Source organism: Barbus barbus, assembly GCF_936440315.1.
Source record: "Barbus barbus genome assembly, chromosome: 20".
NCBI lineage: Eukaryota > Metazoa > Chordata > Actinopteri > Cypriniformes > Cyprinidae > Barbus > Barbus barbus.
Window position 1 is genome coordinate 143,434 of NC_136748.1, and position 20,274 is coordinate 163,707.

General features: G+C 41.6%; 1 protein-coding gene across 1 annotated transcript in view; it reads left to right on the forward strand.

Annotated features, from left to right (window-relative positions):
• LOC306886342 (protein unc-79 homolog) overlaps positions 1-19,858 on the forward strand; it is a gene marked incomplete at both ends in the record, with an annotated part of 80,750 nt that extends 60,892 nt beyond the window's left edge. The window contains 21 exon segments of the mRNA XM_079443383.1: positions 1,609-2,679; positions 4,298-4,399; positions 4,545-4,700; positions 4,703-4,729; positions 12,731-12,833; positions 12,904-13,044; positions 13,132-13,170; positions 13,252-13,364; positions 13,442-13,527; positions 14,653-14,826; positions 14,917-14,985; positions 15,121-15,231; positions 15,928-16,032; positions 16,559-16,636; positions 16,718-16,807; positions 18,292-18,467; positions 18,551-18,734; positions 18,819-19,022; positions 19,320-19,397; positions 19,507-19,548; positions 19,670-19,858. Coding sequence (XP_079299509.1) covers positions 1,609-2,679; positions 4,298-4,399; positions 4,545-4,700; positions 4,703-4,729; positions 12,731-12,833; positions 12,904-13,044; positions 13,132-13,170; positions 13,252-13,364; positions 13,442-13,527; positions 14,653-14,826; positions 14,917-14,985; positions 15,121-15,231; positions 15,928-16,032; positions 16,559-16,636; positions 16,718-16,807; positions 18,292-18,467; positions 18,551-18,734; positions 18,819-19,022; positions 19,320-19,397; positions 19,507-19,548; positions 19,670-19,858 — 3,338 coding nt within the window.
• Positions 19,859-20,274: the final 416 nt, after the last annotated feature.

The window sequence follows — 20,274 nt, forward strand, 5'->3', positions numbered from 1 at the left end:
TATGATCCGCGTGATTGAAGGATTTAAAATTCAAATTATCGTACTTACAGTGACATTGTAAGTGGTCAGACACACAGTCCATTTGAATATTGACCAACTCCCCATCATCAACATCTCTAAATGGGAACAAAAATTCCTTATCAATGTCCATCATATCAATAATCCTTTTGAGTCCATATGAATATTCCTTCACACAGTCTTCACTTATCCATACTGATCCAATTCATAGCGTTATCTTACAGTGTGTTCTTTGGCTTCTTTAGGTGATCCATTTTGCCGTAAATCAGTCATCACTTATCCATACTGATCAAGTTCTTTGAGTTCTCTTATTGCGTATACTTTAGCTTCTTCAGGAGTTCATGTAGCCGTATCATCACTTTGCAGTTTCTTGTCCATGTAGCTTGCATCTTGTTTTGTTTCCTCAAAATGCGTGCGCTTTTTTGTAAGATGTTCATTCAGGTACACTCCCGTACCCTTCAACTTCTTTGTAGGTAACTCGGCTTTATGTTTCCGATTCACAAACCAAACAACTATTGCAGGCTTCATTCCGCCATTCCCTCGTGGAAGGGTATAACAGGCCACAACATTATCGCTCTGAATGATCATATTCTGGCTTTCAAAGAACTTGATTACTTGCTTTTGCAGCGTTTGTAGTTCCTCTTGTAGAGCGCCTTCACGTACTGGCGTACGTCCGGTGTTTTGTTTCCAGTCCGCTTATAATTATATCCTCCATTCTTGTATATTGCTCCAGCTCGTCAATCCTTCTCTCCAGTCCTTAGATTTTCTTGTCCTTCTCTTTCACAAGGTTCTTCAGTTGTTTAACTTCATCCATCAAATCAAATAGCATAGTTTGTTGTTTAGCAACTTTGCTCAACTCGTCCAACATGAAGTTTAGGGATTTTCTGATCTCCTCCAACTCATCCTCAACCACGCTGCTGATTTTCTTCAGTGGCATTTTGGTTTGTTTGTTTTTTTCTTTGTGTATTTACAATATTAATTAAACGTAGTTTATTATTATCACTTTTTCTTTTCAGAAGTAGCTGCACGCCACGGAGTGCCACCATCTTGGATGAATTTGTGATCATTGTAAATGTATTTTAATACTGAATCATGCAGTGAAAGAACACTAAATGTAACTAGTTTAGATTTCAATTAATGTATGCATGCGCTCTATTTGTGTTTTGAATGGTTTTTGCAAATTACTCAATGTCAAATGGCACATTGTTAAAACAACAATTACAATATTATTGCAGACGATATATATCACATATGATGTTTTATTAACAAAGTTTGGGTTCGCACTCAAGTTAATCAATGCACGGATATAAATACAGCTGACATACCTCTATTCATTTGAAGGATAATCAGCAACCCTCCACCACCCCTTCTATCACTAGAGTTCTCACCACACTATGGGGGGGGGGGGGGTACTCTGGGTTCGGGCCATTCCTGAGCCCAGAGCCCTTCCCCAGGACAGCACGCCAACTACGCATTACTATACTCGCCAAATACGCATTACCTTACTCGTGCTAAATATATGTAAGTGTGAACTCGTGAAATATCATATATATCACGCTTGCCAAGCTTTCGCTCTTGTGTCCTGCACAGGTGACATCGAGCTGGCCGAATACAAGGAGGGCGCGCTGCAGGACACACTGCTGTACTCGGGCCGAGAGGACAGCAACAGCAAGAAGAAGAGGCTGCAAGCCATGCACAAGCAGAAGTCTCTGGACATCAGCAACACCGACTCCATCCTCTTCAACCTGGACGAGCACCGCCGCAAGTCCTGCATCGACCACTGCGACCTGCAGGAGCCCTCGTCCTCCTCCTCTATCGGCCGACAGCAGCACAGAGCTCAGCACCACGGGAAAGACTCCTCCAATGGCCACTCTGTCATCGACCGAAGAGGCTCTCAGAACGACAACATCCGGCCCATCATACCCGAGGTGCGGCTCAGCTGTATGGAAACATTTGAAGATAAACCCGCCGGTCTGGACTCTCTGCTGGCCGCCCCCGTGCTCGACAAGGAGGATCCGGACCTCATCGACCTGTCCTCCGACTGCACCTCCATCCCCGAGAAGCACTCCATTCTCTCGCTGTCCGACAGCGACTCGCTGGTGTTCGAGCCGCTGCCTCCTCTGCGTATTGTGGAGAGCAATGAGGACCTGTTTGAGGCACTCAAACTCCCCGGCGGAGTGCTGAGCAAACCCCAGTCTCCGCTGCTGCAGGTCAGCCTCGAGGACTGCACCGAGAGCCAGACGCTCCAGCCCCCTGCGGCTCCTCAGGAGGCCACCATGACCCTCAGACAGAAACGGGATCTCTTCAGAAAGACGTCGCACATGCCCAACGCATCCCTGGAAGATTCCTGCGCGCAGCCCGAGGGTAGCGGCAGAACGAGCCCCTCCAGCAGGTCTGTCGTGCTCCAGATCCCTGCGGACGCGATCGAGTCTCTGGATCCGTTAAACGCGGAGGGAGTGGGATACGAGGACAATGACGAGACCGATGAGAGAGACAGCGACCCCAAACCTGACTACGAGAGCGATGAAGCTGAGTTCAAGATCCAGATCGTGCCACGCCAGCGCAAAGAGAGGAAGATCGCCGTCAGCGCCATTCAGAGAGAATATCTGGACATCTCCTTCAACAACATAGACAAGATGAGAGAACCGGCCACAGAATCAGGTCTGACCGCCTGGTTTATTAGCATCCTTTGGATTTGTGCGTCTTGTTCCTATGTTTTCACTGATAAAATACTTTATTTATAATGTGTTTCACACTATGCCTTTTCTGGTTAGTATTTGTTAGCATTTAACTCTTTCCCTGCCAAACACAGAATTTTCCGGGTTTCTGTGTTTTCACTGTTATATGCTAGGGGGGCCCTATTACACATCTCCTGAATGAGTCTAGAAAGTGCCGATCAAAAACACAGACCAGGAAGATGCAGAAACCAGCGATCTCATATGTAAGCATATGCATATGAAAAATAATGCAGTCATCAACACTAACCACATACAAATGAACACCGCGTAATGTTATAGAGTGAAATGTTGATCCAGAGGTAAAGGCCTGTGTAAGCTTTGGGATACTGATGGAAGTACTACATATTTGCTTTGATAATATTACTGAATATGATCCAGATGTAGTAATTGATTAAAATGCGATTTTCTCAGCTTTTTGCTGTTGCTTTTTTATGAAACATACCTACATTCAAGTGTTGCTAAAAAAAAATGCTTGAAGCTAGAATAAAACAGATTTTTGTTGTTGTTGTTGTTTGAAAGTAGAGGGTCTGATCTTCATTTTGATGTATTGCATGTTCAGATATTCATACAACAAAATATTCTGGGGGCCATGAAATTTTTATGAAAATCAGCAAAAATGCTGGCGGTGGCTGGCAACTTTTTTCATAAACGCTGGCAGGGAAAGAGTTATTAATAAATCTCTGGTAACACTTTATTTTGGTACTTTAGACATTCTACTAACTATCAGTAACTAGCAGTCATTAGAGCACTAGTGACTGTCTTAATGTCGGCTAACACTTTATTTTGATGGACAATCTACTGATTGTAAGTCACTTTGCAAGTGCATGTCAACATAAGCTTAACCTAATGTGAGTTAGTTAACATTTAACTGCAAATTAATGAGAGTTATACCATGGTCAGTCTGAATACTTGATTCTGATTGGCTGGAAGGTCTGCATTAAAACTGTTTAATGCACATGTAGTTTAAACACTATTCTATATTAATATGGTGCCTTCACTGAAGCACACACACACAGTTAATTCACACAATAACCATAATTTTACCCTCCTGGTCAAATATTGCACTGCAAACATCAGTGACAGCTTTAACTGGTCAGTGTTGGTAAATGTTCATGGTATAAGCAGGATAATCCATGGCTAGGTGTGAATTAATCAGTTTTAATGCACATTCCTGCATGTTGGGCGTTTTTTATACACTGTGCATTAAAACCGTTTAATCCACACCTAACACCTTACTTAGTTGACATGGAGCTGCAAAGTTACTTATAGTTAGCATAATGTTTAAGGTGTAAACAAACTGCTTATAGTATTAATGCATTTCAATATTAAGACCTTCAGCAGGTTAATAGTGAGACAAACTTTCATGGTTTAAAGACATTAATGTAGATCATGTAGACGGCAATTAAAGCACGTTCAATCTACTAATTATTGTCCTAACAATGATGCAGGAGAATTGCATTAACTTTAACAATTGCTATAATGTTATGCAGTTGTTAGGAGGTGGTTACACACCAAGTTCACTCGCCTGTGTTGTTGTTCAGATGACAAATCTCTGTCGAAGATGGAGAAGCCAAGAGAATCGGCCTCCGCTCCGGCCCTGGAGGCCGCCGTCCCTGAAGCCAGCCATCGCTCCTCATTGTCTAGTAAATCACTCACACACACATGCTCATATCCATCTGTCCATTGAGCTCTAATGTGTAACACACTGTGACCGCTACTGCTGTAAGACTGAGAGGTTTGATCAGCTGGTATCTGAACATCTGCTGAGGTGTTTTTCTCTGTTCTCAGCTCAGTATCGTCAGGTGAAGCGAGGCTCGCTGGGTGCCGTGACTATGAGTCAGTTAATGAAGCGGCAGCTGGAGCATCAGTCCAGCGCGCCACAGAACATCAGCACCTGGGACACGGGTCAGTCTCCAGCAGAATACATTAGCACTTTCCTCTCTCTTTGATCATTCATTACCCAGCCCACCGGTGTGATGGAGGGTTCAGCGGGGCTGTGGTAAAAGGCACATTTGACTTTATTCTCCTTTAAAACACTCGATGCCACAAAAAATTACCTCAGCACTTTTCTGAAATTTGGTGATCCTTGACGCGATCATGGACAGCAATGCAAAGTTGATTCTGTGTTAATTTGATCTAATATTTAATGTTTAGCAAATGTGTAGCAAATTAGAATTTATAAAATCGTTGAATATATTTCAAGGCAAAGATCTTGTTAATGTTTTTCAGTTTTGTTCAAGGGAATCAAATCAGCAGTTTGTCAATTACAGAAGAATATGTAAAGGTATGGTATTTGGGATAAAAATGCTGTTGGTGCTAAAGGCACAATAATTAATATGATAATAGCTGACTGACTTTTCCATTTATTGACATGTTATGGTTAGAATCTTAGAGATAATCACCATATTTATAATGAAACCATCATATTTGAAAATATGATATTATTCATATCATGTAATAAAATACCATATTTATAGTTACTACTGTAAAGCTCTGTTAATTTATTATGGGATGTCAAGTCAAGTCAAGTCAATATTATTTGTATAGCGCTTTTTACAATGCAAATTAGCTTTGCACTATTTAGACGGGGAAATAGTTTGTCGAAATAGTGTCATTCTCCTCTGGCCAGACAAAATCAGCAGTTTAAATCTAGGCTGGGGATCAGTCTCTGGGGCTCATCAGGTGCTGATCCACCATCTGATCTGGATACAGTCTGGATCTGGGTGGCTACGGTGACCTCGGAATAAGAAAGAAACAGACTAATATTAGCGTAGATGCCATTCTTCTAACAATATAACAAGTACATTGGGTGTTTTGGGAAGTGTTCCCGGTTCCGGTTGACCTAATTAATGCAGCCTTTAACAATTAACAATCCTTTAACAGATTTTAATTATAGAAATGCGATAGTGTGTTATGTGTAAGCCAGGTTAAAGAGATGGGTCTTTAATCTAGATTTAAACTGACAGAGTGTGTCTGCTTCCCGAACAGTGTTAGGTAGATTGTTCCAGAGTTTGGGAACAATCTACCTTTGGGATCTATAGTGCACTATCTGATGCGATACTGTGGCTGACAGCTGCATGGTTACAATTTTATCTCTAATAGTTTCGATCTTGGAAGTAAAGTAGTTCATAAAGTCATTACTACTGTGCTGCTGGGTAATGTCTGCACCTGCTGATGTTATATTTTTGGTTAATTTAGCAATTGTATTAAATAAATACTTGGGATTGTGTTTGTTGTCTTCTAAAAGAGACGTAAAGTAAGCAGATTTAGCAGTTTTTAATGTTTTTCTGTAGGATAGGGTACTTTCCCGCCAAGCAATACGAAATACCTCTAATTTTGTTTTCCTCCATCTGCGCTCCATTTTCCGGGCTGCTCTCTTTAGGGCCCGAGTGTGCTCATTATACCACGGTGTTGGACTCTTTTCCTTAAGCTTCCTTAAGCTTAAAAGAGCAACCATATCTAAAGTGCTAGAAAAGTGAGAGTCAATAGTTTCTGTTACATCATCAAGTTGTTCTGAGCTATTGGATATGCTGAGGAATTGAGATAAGTCAGGAAGATTATTTATAAAGTTGTCTTTTGTGGTAGAAGTGATGGTTTACCATATCTGTAACAAGGAGTTGGCTTTACAGCTTTAGCTATATGGAATATACACGAAACTAGATAATGATCTGAGAAAGCATCGCTCTGCTGCAATATTTCAACGCCACTGACATCAATTCCATATGACAGTATTAAATCTACAGTATGATTTCGATAATGAGTAGGTCCTGAAACATGTTGTTTAACACCAATGGAGTTCAGAATGTCTATAAATGCTGATCCCAACGAATCTCTTTCATTATCAAAATGGATATCAAAGTCACCAGCAATTGGGACTTTATCTGCAGCCAGCACTACTTCAGATAGAAAATCAGCAAATTCTTTAATAAAGTCTGTATGGTGTCCTGGTGGCCTGTATACAGTAGCCAGTACAAACATCACAGGGGATTTATCACTAACACTTGTTTCGTTGGATAACGTTATATGTATCACCATTACTTCAAACAAATTATACTTGAAACCCGACCTCTGAGAAATACTGAAAATATTGCTATAATGTGTTCGGAAAATGTGGCAACTCCTCCCCCTTTACCTTTTGGACACGGTTCATGTTTGTAACTGTAATCTTGGGGGTAGTTTAAAGTAATGTATTCATCTGGTTTTAGTCAGGTTTCTGTCAAACAAAGCACATCTAGTTTATGGTCAGTGATCATATAATTTACAAAAAGTGCTTTTGTAGAAAGGGATCTAATATTCAATAAGCCAAGCTTTATCATTTGTTTATCTGTATTATATCTGTTTTTTTATTTGTTGAACATCAATTAAATTGTTACTCTTACTTTGGTTTGGATTTTTTTTGTATTTTCTAGTTCGGGGAACAGACACAGTCTCTATAGAGAGATATCTAGGTGAAAGAGTCTCTATGTGCTGAGAATTAACTGACTTCTGTGACGCGAGGCGGCTAGCAGACGGTCGGTTTAGCCAGTCTGTCTTCCTGACCTGGGCCCCAGTTAGTCAAGTACGAACTCTAAGACTATGTGCCATATTTCTAGAGAGAAGAGTGTCACCACCCCAAGAGGGATGAAGACCATATCTTTTCAACAGGTCAGGTCTGCCCCAAAAATTCTTCCAATTGTCTATGAAACCTATGTTATTCTGTGGGCACCACAGACATCCAGCCATTGAGTGACGACAGTCTGCTATGAATCCCATCGCCCCGGTAAGCAAGGAGCGGACCAGAGCATATTACAGTGTCTGACATCGTACTTGCAAGTTCACACACCTCTTTAACATTATTTTTAGTGATCTCCGACTGGCGAAGTCGAACATCATTAGTGCCGACGTGAATAACAATCTTACTGAATTTACGTTTTGCATTAGTCAGCACTTTTAAATTTGCCAAGATGTCAGGCGCGCTGGCTCCCGGTGCATTTACATTTAGTCATTTGGCAGACGCTTTTATCCAAAGCGACTTACAATTGGGGAATACAAAAAGCAATTCATCTTGAAGAGGCAGTCAGACAGAGGAAGTGCTCGTAACACCAAGTCTCAGTCATTGTTCAAATAAGTGCAAGCTAGTAGGTGGAGAGAAAGATAGAGGGAAAGTTTTATTTATTTATTTATTTTTTTTAGGAGTTTAGGATGAAGTCAAGTACTGCCGAAAGAGATGAGTTTTCAGTTGTTGCTTGAAGGTTGCCAGGGATCCGGCGTTCCGGATAGGGGTGGGAAGATTATTCCACCAGCCAGGAATGGTGAACGAGAATGTTCTGGAGAGTGATTTTGAGCCTCTCTGTGATGGTACCACAAGGCGTCGCTCACTAGCAGATCTCAAACTTCTGGAGGGGATGTAGGTTCGTAATAGTGAGTGGAAGTAGGAGGGTGCAGAGCCTGTAGTAGATCTGTACGCAAGCATCAGTGACTTGAACTGGATGCGAGCTGCCACTGGTAGCCAGTGCAAGGAGATGAAGAGAGGTGTAACATGCGCTCTTTTGGGCTCGTTGAAGATCAGTCGTGCTGCTGCATTCTGAATCATTTGTAGAGGTTTGATTGTGTTTGATGGCAGACCAGCCAGAAGAGCATTGCAGTAGTCCAGTCTAGAAACAACCAGGGCCTGGACAAGAAGTTGCGCAGCATGCTCTGTCAGAAAGGGCCTGATCTTTCTGATGTTGTGTAGTGCAAACCTGCAGGAACGAGCAGTCTTTGCAATGTGCTCTTTGAAGGTCAGCTGGTCATCAAAGATTACACCAAGATTTCTGACCGAAGTTGATGGGGTAATCATTGATGAGCCGAACTGAATCGTGAAGTCATGCCGTAGAGTCGGAGTGGCAGGGAAGACCAGAAGTTCCTTCTTTGCCAGGTTGAGCTGTAGGTGATGTTCTTTCATCCATGCCGAGATGTCCGCCAGGCAGCCTGAGATCCGTGCAGCTACCGTTGGGTCATCTGGTTGAAAAGAGAGATAGAGCTGTGTGTCATCGGCATAGCAGTGATAGGAGAAGCCATGTGCATGTATGATGGGACCCAGCGATGTAGTGTATGTGGAGAAGAGGAGGGGTCCAAGAACCGATCCCTGAGGAACTCCAGTGATCAGATGATGTGGTTTGGATACCTCCCCTCCCCAGGTCACCCTGAAGGATCTACCGGTGAGATAGGATTCAAACCAGCGAAGTGGAATTCCAGTGATGCCCAGTGAAGAGAGTGTAGACAGGAGAATCTGATGTTTGACAGTGTCAAAAGCAGCAGAGAGATCCAGCAGAATGAGGACTGACGATTTGGAATCAGCCTTTGCAGTTCGCAGGGCTTCAGTGACTGAGAGTAGCGCAGTCTCTGTTGAATGGCCACTCCTGAAACCTGACTGTTTAGCATCCAGCTTGTTGTACTGTGAAAGAAACCGCGAGAGCTGGTTGAAGACAGCGCGTTCGAGTGTTTTCCCTATGAATGGAAGGAGAGAGACAGGTCTGTAGTTATCTAAAAGAGAAGCATTTAATGTAGGTTTTTTGATCAGTGGGGTTACCCGAGCCTGCTTGAATGCTGTGGGGAAACATTGGACTATGGTGGCTGGTGTCTCTATTTTCACGTTCCGTACAATAGAATCGCCAATAACTAGAGCACTTTCATCAGGTTTCTCAGTGGGTGCGTCACTGAGTGGGGAGAACCTGTTTGATGTTTTGATCGGAAGGGAAGAGCAGTGTTTTGACCTGCAACTAAGCCGCTTCACAGTCACCCAGTTGCCCTGCTGCACGGGCTCTACTGGAACAGAACAATGTACAGGACTCCCTGAGCTAGTCACATCCAAAGCAGTATCTACAGCCCTCACATTCTTACTATCCTCAACTAAGGTTTGGATGCGTTTCTCTAATTCTAAAACCTTCTGTCAGCCTAACTATTTCCCTGCATTTATCACATGTGAATGCCTCATCGCCGACAGAGAGAGAGAAACTGTAGATGTGGCAAACAGTGCAAACAACAATAGCAGGAGAAGAAGCCATTACTCACCGTGATTGAAGCAGGGGCGTAGCCATCATTTAAAAAGTGGGGGGACGGAATGTTATACCTGTTTTTTACCTTGTCTAATTGACAGGTTTTATTTTTAATCATACCTTTTTGCTTAATATGCTTTATGATTATATTATTATATAGGCTATGATTATAAAATAGAAGGAAAGAAAGAAAGAAAAAAGAAAAAGAAAGAAATACAACAGCTTGTCACTGGGACAGTACCCTTAAAAGGACATCGTTGTACCTTATTTACCCCAAAAAGTTTCATAGTTGTACATTACGGTACATATTGGTACTCTAAGGTACTAATGTGCACCTTTATGAGTATAAGTTACAAAGATGTCCTTATAAGGGTACTATTGTTTACATATTTCAGATTGTATTTTGTGTGTGTTGTATGTACAGTACATGGCACACAGTAATGGATACTTGCACATTCACATACTCCTTTATTCTGTTCTGTTCTATTACATTAGTCTGATTACTCTATGTTAAAAGAAATATCTTATCATAGACAATGCTCTAAATAATCTTTACCTCTGAAGCCTCACTGAAACTCTCTGCCTCATTCACTCTCAACTCTGAATTCACTTCTGCGTCTGTCTATAGCAAATAAAGCAGTGTTTGAAACATGTACATACAGGGAATAGTGACATACAGAAGAAAATAACTAATTAAGTACACTGCTGGACAATAACCAATCATTTGTATCCTAAATTATTTTTTAACACTTTAGAATGATAAACACATATTTACTATTAACTATGACTTTTGCCTCAGTAACCTTTTCATTTACTGCTTATTAATAGCTTGCAAGGTAGTAGTTGTGGTTGTTAAGTTTAGGATTATGGGATGCAGAATATGATCATGAAGAATACAGAATTAATATGTGCTTAAGTACTAATAAACAACCAATATGCAAGCTAATAATCACCTACTGTAGTTAAAAATGAGAGCTGAGAAGTTGTTCATCATACTAATGTTATTTTGTATCTTTCTATATTTGACTAATTATGTGTTTTTTATGATTGGTCCATATATAATCCTACAAACGCTTGTGTATTAATATATTTTATACAATGTAAAAACAGCCAGGTGTTAAAAGCCACTCTATCAGTTCTTCTCAGCTGTGAAGTTTGTTTTTCTTGTGTCTCGTCCTGATTCTGTCCTAACAAACCTAGGCTGACTGTTTCTTGTTCATTCTTGACAACACATAAAAACGTCAAATTAGAGCACTAATGACAGAGCAGCCCTAAATGAAGATCGGTCCTGTATCTGATCAGTGCTAGCATACTTGATTGAAATACATCATGTAGAACTGGCAGAGTGTCACAATGCTGCAAACGCTGTAAAAGCTCAGTTCAACATTATCTTTATTCTTATCTGAAGGGTTTTGATAACATACATACGTGTTAAAATAAAAGACGTCACAAAAGAGTTACGGAAAAATACACTGAAAATAAATAAGTGCATGTTTGTCCAGGCAGCTTTTTATTTCTCCATATAATGAACATCAAAACTTGCTAATTATTCAACAAGAGCAATAGGCAGAGTCACTCAACATTGTGCAACACTATTCGGATCCCACATGCCAACTTACGCTGCTTGACTTCTTTGTAAAAGAGGAGTGAAGAGTTGAACTCATCTCGACCTCTAATGAATGATGGATACAGCGCGGGACCGCGGGTGCGAGCCTGGGCATGTCGTGACGTCACAAACTGAGTGACTGATTGCCATGGAAACGTAAACGTCATGTATAAATTATCTTGTCTCTTTGAATTTTAAATCATTCTGCATTTATATACAATGCTCCATTAAAACCACAACATGTCGAGAACACAACTGTCCAATGAAAAAGTGCGGGGGACGAATTTACTTTTTATAACGCCCCTGGATTGAAGAATGATTTGCTTACCACTGTTGTTTGATGAACTTGTGAAAAACGGAGCGAGAAAAAAGAAAACAATAATAGGTGCGAATAGAAACGCGAATGGAACCGCGAGTGACAAGCTAACCGGCTAACGAATGCTAACGCGCTGCACTCATGGTTTTAAAAAGCGCACGATCAAATTAGTTTGATTGATAATACCAGAAATATGGTGGGAATTAAGTTATATATTATCACTTTAAACAACAGAGAGTGAAAGTAAGATAGAGATTCAACAGAAAAGCGAAGCTACACGGAGCTACAATCGCAAACCTTTCAGCCTATGTCCATCAATGCTTTCAGAACCTTTACTTTTTTTTTATAATTTTGTTTCTTCATAAACGTCAGCTAAATGTAAAAACATAATTTTGTTTCTGTATTTTTAAAATTAACCTATTTTAGTGACAGTATTTTTTAACAAAAATAAATGTTTATTTATCAAAACAAACAAAAAATTGTACAAACCTTGCTAAAGTGATTGATTTGAACTTAACATATTACTTTAGCTATTTGTGTAAATACTTTATGCCTTTTACCCCGTGTGTGGCCTCTAAACGCCCTCGAACACTAGCTTGCTCTATTCTTTTTCTATTCTATCTGTTTTCTTTTTATGTATTATGTAATTTTAAAAAAAAAAACGTGCTACGTGTAGTGTGTTAAGCTAACTGAGACTCGTCACAGCACTTGTGTATCATTGCTCTTTTGATGATTTTGATTGATTCTATTGGCCTTATTTGTAAGTTGCTTTGGATAAAAGCGTCTGCTAAATGACTAAATGTGAATGGCACCCACATTGCCACCTCGTACATTTGTAAGATTTTTCAATAAAACAAACCATTTTTATCATTTATTTTCTCACAAAATCTGTTGTTTCATCAGTGTTTGATAAAAACATATGTAGTGTTTCTGCAGTCATACACACTGTGGGAGTAGTGAAAAGTGCATTTTTTCCCCATTGTGTCTTACAGCACTTGAGTTTGTGTGTTAAGATACTTTACGCTGTACTCTGCAGGTCCAGTGAAGACCAGTCTGCTGTCGGACCCGAGCACTGTCAGCATGTTCGTTCCTGCACCAGAAGACTTCAGTGATGAGCAGCCCACTACGATGGCCGACAGGTGAGGAGCGACTCTCAGTGTTTCGGCGTAAAGAAGTGCAGAATATCACAGCTCTGTGTGAACTGATCAGGTGCCGGGACTGCGGGGCCGTTCTGGAGGAGTACGATGAGGAGACTTTGGCTCTGGCTGTGGTGGTTCTGTCCATGTTCATCCATCTGAGTCCTGATCTGGCCGCTCCGCTGCTGCTGGAGATCATGCAGTCTGTGGGCAGGTACACCAATATACCACTCAGCACAGCAGTCTAATCACTACTGGGATCTCTGTGGCTTTCTTTGACTTCTTTGGTTTTATTCTGCAGGTTGGCCTCTACCTCCAATTTCACAGGTCAAGCTGAAAGGTGAGTTCTGCGTTTACACATTAGTGTAATGCACACTTTCAGAAGTGCAAGTCTGAGTTATTCTCCCGTCTGTGTGTGCAGCATGCTGATCCCGGGGAATGTGGCCGGTGTAGCCAAGCAATTCCTCCGCTGCGTTCTCCATCAGCTCGCACCCAACGGCATTCTACCACAACTGTTCCAGAGCAACATTAAAGGTCTGGAGAAACACCGCAGAGCACCGTCGCACACATACACACAGCTCAGACACTTCACTGGCACTGTTCTCTTTCAGATGGAAGCTTCCTGCGGACGCTGGCCACGTCTCTGATTGACTTCAATGAGCTGAGCTCGGTCGCAGCGCTCAGTCAGCTCCTGGAGGTACTGCACTGACACAGGCACACGTCTTTCTGAAACAGCACGTGCACTGACACGTGTCTTCCAGCAGAGGACACTCTTCTGACAGTGAAGCAGAGAAAGCTTTATACCTTTTGTGTTTACCTTTTGTGATGCCTTAAATGTCAAAACTTACAGGAAGTTATTATATTTTACACAATTAGTGCTGTAAGGAATAGTTCACCTAATAATGGATATTAGCTGAAAACGTGCTCTCCCTCAGGCCTTCTGTGATTAGGATGAGTTTGTTTCTTTTTCAGAGAAAAATGTTAGCCTGTTAAAACCAGGGAGAGTTTTTTTTCATGTAACAAATTGCTTGAATTTAGTCTTTGTGTTAAACTGACACATATTTATTCTTTGACTTGCTTAAAGAAATACTCACCCCAAAAATGAAAGTGTGCTCACTTTCAGATCATCCCAGATTCTGAGAAATGTGTCTCTGCATCAGTGTCTCAGCAATGGATGCTCTGCAGTGAATGGGTGCCGTCAGAATGAGAGTCCAAACAGCTGATAAAAACACCACAATAATCCACACCACTCCAGTCCATCAGTTAACATCTGGAGAAGACAAAAACTTAAACAAATCAAGCATTAAGACGTTTTTAACTAAAATACCATAGAGTCCATAATCCATAATAACTCTTCCTCCAGTGAAAAAGTGTTCTGGTCTGAATCAGGAGAGAAATCTGCACAGATCAAGCAGCGTTTACAAGACAAAACAGCTCTAAACAAATATGTGGCTGGATTTTGATGCGAGAGACAACAGGAGATGCACTTTTTCACTGGAGGAAGTGTTATTATGGATTATGGACTCGTATTTGAGTTAAAAATATCTCAATGCTAAATTTCTCTAGATTTGTTCCCATGAAGAAACAAACTCACCTACATCTTGGATGGCCTGAGGGTGATTGCATTTTTAGCTAATTTTAATATTTGGGTAACCTATTCCTTTAATTTTTCAGAAGCAGCTTGTTGAACTACTACAAAACATGCAATATAATAAAAGTTTAATTTGTAATTGTGACCCTATGTTCGTGTTTTGTGGCTGTTGGGTAACTATAAAGCACATATTATGGCGTGTGTGTAGTAAAGCTGATGTTGTGGTCGTAGGGTCTGAACAATAAGAAGACTCTGCCAGCAGGAGGCACCATACTGCACTGTCTGGACAACATTGCAACCTTCATGGAGACTCTTCCCATGGACTCACCCAGCAACCTCTGGACAACCATCTGTAACCAGTTCCACACATTTTTAACCAAGCTACCTACTGTTCTACCACTCAAGGTACCAGTTCAGCCTTTCTGTGCTCTGTAACGCCAGACGAATCGGAGAATATTCCACTCAGTATCCTCCTGCCTCTTCTCTTTTCTCAAGTGTCCACTGGACTCAAGCCTGAGAATAATCATTTGCTTGCTGAAAATCCCTGTAGCAAATGCAACAAGAGTAAGTTCATCTGTTTCCTTGGCTCTGCTGGTCATTTCCCTACAGACAAAATAAGTGAGAATATCAGAAGTGTTGTTTTTAAATGTTCTGGTGGGGTTGATTGGGGTTGATTCTTCTCCGGTGTCTTTCTGACAGAGTCTGCTGGAGCCCTTCTCCAAACTGCTGAGTTTTGTTCTCCAGTACGGTGTGTTCAGTCTCTCGTATCTCGTGGAGCTCTGCGGGTTATGCTACAAAACCTTCAGCAAGGTGAACAACCTTTCACGTCAGCATTTATTCCACCAGAGAGAATCACATCCCCTAGCATGGTTTTCTGCCCTTTGTGTTTTGCTGCAAAGATTTTACAATTTATTTATTTTTTACATTTTTTTAATGAAATTTATTAACCCAGTTTGCTAAATACTAAATGCTTTTAGTTTGCTAAATGCTGAATGAATATTCACTATCATCATCAGGAGGAAAGAGTATACAAGAGTATACTTTTTCTGACTAATTAAAAACAAACATTCATATTACTCTTTTTATCCTTTTCTTTAAGAAATAATGTCTACATGTTGTGAAGCAATGCTTTGTTTGGTAAAATAGAAGACCAAACAATGTTTTAATGTGTTTAATAAGTAATAATGTGTTTTGTAGAGCAGAGTTTACCAAACTAAAACATTTTAGCAAAACTTTAAAAAATGCATCAATGAATCATTTGTTGATGAATGGGATTACACACGTTGTGCTGCGTGCTGTCCGTGAGGAAACACTGCTGTGTGTCATCAGAAATACATCAAAACAAGATGATGCTTTATGGAGTTTTGCTGCTGATAGATTATCTAGATATTGTCAATTTGTCAAAACAGAGATTACAGCGTTCAGGAGTGTGTCTGTATCTTGTAACAAACATGCACATCTTTGAAAATGACCTTCTACAAGCTGATTTCCTCCTCTTCAATGCAGGAGAGGGACAAGTTCTACATGACCCGTATCGTTGTTCTGGAGTTGCTTCAGGCTCTGAAGTTCAAGTCATCAATCCCTGATACGAACCTGCTGCTGCTGGTGCAGGTAGTGTATCTGTGAATCTGCGTCTCACAATAAGGGAAGGTGGAGCAAAAAACATTTGGATGCATGACGAGTTTTCTATTGCTAATACACTAAGATGTGACCCTGGACCACAAAACCAGTCATAAGTTTAAATTTTTTTAAATTGTGATGTATACATCATCTGAAAGCTGAATAAATAATCTTACCATTGATGTATGGTTTGTTAGGATCGGACAATATTTGGCTGAGAATTTACAAAATATCTTGATGGAACATGATCTTAATATCCTAATGATTTTTGTCATAAAAGAGAAATGTATAATTTTGATCCATACAATGTATTGTTCGCTATTGCTACAAATATACCTGTGCTACTCATGACTGCTTTTGTGCTGCAGGGACACAGATGTCATACAACTTCTGTGACTGGTCACATTTTATGTAAAAACAATCAAAGGCTGGTATGTAGTTGAGGTGGTTTGGGATGATGAGTTAGTCTGCTCAGGTTCAGTCTGAGAGGGTGATATGGTATGGTCTGTCTCCTCAGTTTGTGTGCGCAGACATCGGATCCAGGCTGGCCGAGTCCACCATCCTCCAGAAGCACATGATCTCCGCGCTGCCCGGGGTGAGACTCGTCTGCTGCAGGTACTCATGTGTTTGCTCATTAGTGCTGACTGTAGACGTCACAGGTGTTGTGTCCCCTCAGTGCACCACAGCAGCGATGGAGTGCTTGCGGCAGTATCTGAGCGAGCTGCTGGACTTCATCGCTGACATGCACACGCTGACCAAACTGAAGGTACTCGTCAAGTCAAGTCAATATTATTTGTATAGCGCTTTTAACAATGCAAATTTTGTCAAAGCAGCTTTACATCGGCTTGATATAGAGCTGGGTGGCTTTATATCAGCTTTACAGTATTTAGACGGGGAAATAGTTTGTCGAAAACTCGTCACACTCATCTAACCATCAGGCCTGCGGTGGAAACGCTCATGTTTCATGTGTCTTTGTTGCTTCATGGAAACCTCACACATCTGTCTCATCTGCTGGAAGTCCCTCCAACGCTAGAGCGTGGCGCTAGCATCAATAAAACCATGGATTTGATTCTCAGGGAACATGTGACCTTAAAGTGCCCCTATTATGGGTTATGAAAGGTTCATATTTTGTTTTTGGGAGTCCCCAACAACAGGTTGAAATGCATGCAAGGTCAAAAACACTTTAATTTTCTTATAATATGCATTTATTTTTACCTTATTTGCTCAATGACTCCCAAACAATTTGCACAACGATTCATTTTTCCAAACCCCTCCTTTGTGTGACACTAATCTGTGGCGATTGATCGATTGGTCTCTTTTTCATCTCATCTCACCTGTAATGCCTGATAAAGCAGTGTTTGTGAGCTGCTTTGTGTACAGTGTTGCCAGGGAAACCGCTCCAAAAGGGCACCTAGTGGCAAAGAATGAATTTAGATTTTCATTCAGACCAATGCAAAAAGACCAACAAGTGGGCTAATGTTTGATGTTGACGTCAGCATGAAACGGCTTGGGATTCATTTTAAAAACGACTCGTTTCAATGATTCAGTCGACTCTTTCTTTTGAGAGACAATAACTTTATACACGGAGCACTTTCAGATTTAAAACTTTGCAGGATGTTTTCATTCACTTAGAGCTATGTTACACACAGCATGAAAGATAATTTTCAAAAATCCATAATAGGGGCACTTTAATAAAATCTGTTCTGTAATTACAGGGTAAGGGTGCATTCCACTAGCCGATTTAAACAGCTGGACTGGTGTGGAGAGAGTCTCAGCTGAAGGTTTCTTCAGTCAGAGGTCCATCATGCACACCGATTAAAAAATGGAAGATCACAGATTAAACCACTGCTTCTGAGCGTTCTCACATGAAGCTGGTGAAATTAGAACAGGAGCAAACATGTCATCATGAACTGAATCAGGATCAGGGCCGGCACCATGGGGGGGTTACTGTGTTACTGTGCCCCACCACTTTCCATCTTCCCTCCTCCTTGTTGAACGCGATCGATTTTGAAAGCGAAAGTACTGATAAAACAGCGCACATAAGATAGTGCCAAGCCCCCCGCCCATCTCCCCCCCCCCCCCGGTTGATTCATTGAGACACAGATCGTCCGATCCTCCGTTCCACCAATAATGTAAATGAGGCTTTCAACTGGAAATCAGCTGAAAATCGGCTAGTGAGAAGCCTCAAGTCTGTTGGGATAAAAGTGTGTGCCGAATGTAAAATGCTGAAAGTGTGTGTGTGTGACTCAGAGCCACATGAAGGCGTGCTGCCAGCCGCTGCACGAGGACACATTCGGTGGGAATCTGAAGGTTGGTCTGGCTCAGATAGCGGCGATGGAGATCAGCAAAGGCAACCACAGAGACAACAAAGCGGTTATTCGCTACCTGCCTTGGCTTTACCACACACCTTCTACTATGCAACAAGGGTAAAATCCACCGCATCACGTGTGTGTGTCGACAGCGCCGGCATCTGGACCTGAGCTTTTACACTGTGCTTCTGTTTCCTCAGACCCAAAGAGTTCATCGAGTGCGTGTCACACATTCGCCAGCTATCCTGGCTGCTGCTGGGGTCTCTTACCCACAGTGCTTTGCATCAGGGCTCCTCGTGCTGTATGCCCATTCCCCTGGACGCTGGGTCTCATATCGCAGACCATCTGATTGTCATCTTGATAGGATTCCCAGAGCAGTCTAAGGTATGATAAAGGAGCCGTTCTGCTTGGAGGAGATCGGGAGCCGTGACTCTGACGACGCTCCTCTCTCTCTCTCTGTGTCTGCAGACGTCAGTGCTGCACATGTGCTCGCTGTTCCACGCCTTCATGTTCGCCCAGCTGTGGACCATCTACTGCGAGCAGGCCGCAGCCGTCCCCTCCAATCAGAACCAGAACCAGAATGAGTTCTCCTCGGGAGCCATCCTCACGGGCCTGGAGTTCTGGAGCCGCGTCACTCCCAGCATCCTCCAGCTCATGGCCCACAACAAAGTGGTAAACCTGACATTTACTCAGACTTCTCTCTCAGTGCATTATTTCACAGGATTTCTTTAGTGGAAGCTATTTTTGACATTTGAACGTGTATCTCTTTTAGCTTGTGTTTGAGCTTACTTTTGATTTGATATCTGATATAAACTGATCGTATTCTAGACTGTGAAATTGCTACATACAAATCAGCAAAAATGATCAAACTTTCTCAATTGTTGGAAAACTTGTTTTAATTGACTGGAAAGTAGCTTGTTCACAGACACAGCGGCGACAGCAGATCTGCTCATGTTCTTCATGTTTCAGATGGTAGAGATGGTCTGCTTGCATGTCATCAGTCTAATGGAGGCCTTGCAGGAGTGTAACTCAACCATCTTTGTGAAAGTAAGAGGGATTTCTTACTACAAATGCTTAAAGTAAACTGGCATTAGCATTTCTACATCATGCAGTCTGAGGTGTTTGTTATATTTAATGTCCTCTTCATTCTCTTCAGCTGATTCCCATGTGGCTGCCCATGATTCAGTCCAACTTAAATGTAAGTTTTCATCATATCCATTACACAATTCACCCTTGCTATCAACTCTCTTGCTTTCTTTCTAGAGTAAACTCTCAAAATCTTGATAAAGAGTTGATAAACGCTCTCTGTCTGCCGTTAGCATCTGTCCGCGGGTCTCCAGCTGCGTCTACAAGCCATCCAGAACCGGGTGAACCACCAGTGTCTCCAGAATCCTGAAACAGGATCGTTTCCGCTCGCTCTGCGCAAGTGGCTTCAGTGCACTCAGTTTAAAAAGGCCCAGGTGGAGATCCAGTCGTCTGAAGCGGCGTCCCAGTTTTACCCCATGTGATCTTTAAAGCAGCGAGCTTGCGTGAAGATTAATCATATGAGCTTTAGCAGCAGCAGACGTAGTTGCTCAAGCTTCACGAAAGCAGTGGTCTTCCTAGTGTGTTTGTGTTATCCAATACATTACAGAAATCATGTATAGAGAAAAATGTTAGTCAGTTACAACCAGGGAAAGTTTTTTTGCAAATGCATATTTCAAACCAAAATAAACAATTCAAGAGTTTTTAAAAGAAAAAACAAATTGCTTGAATTTAGTCTTTGTGTTAAACTGACACATATTTATTCTTTGACTTGCTTAAAGGAATAGTCATCCCAAAAATGAAAGTGTGCTCACTTTCAGATCATCCCAGGTTCTAAGAAATGTGTCTCATCAATGTATGCTCTGCAGTGAATGGGTGCCGTCAGAATGAGAGTCCAAAC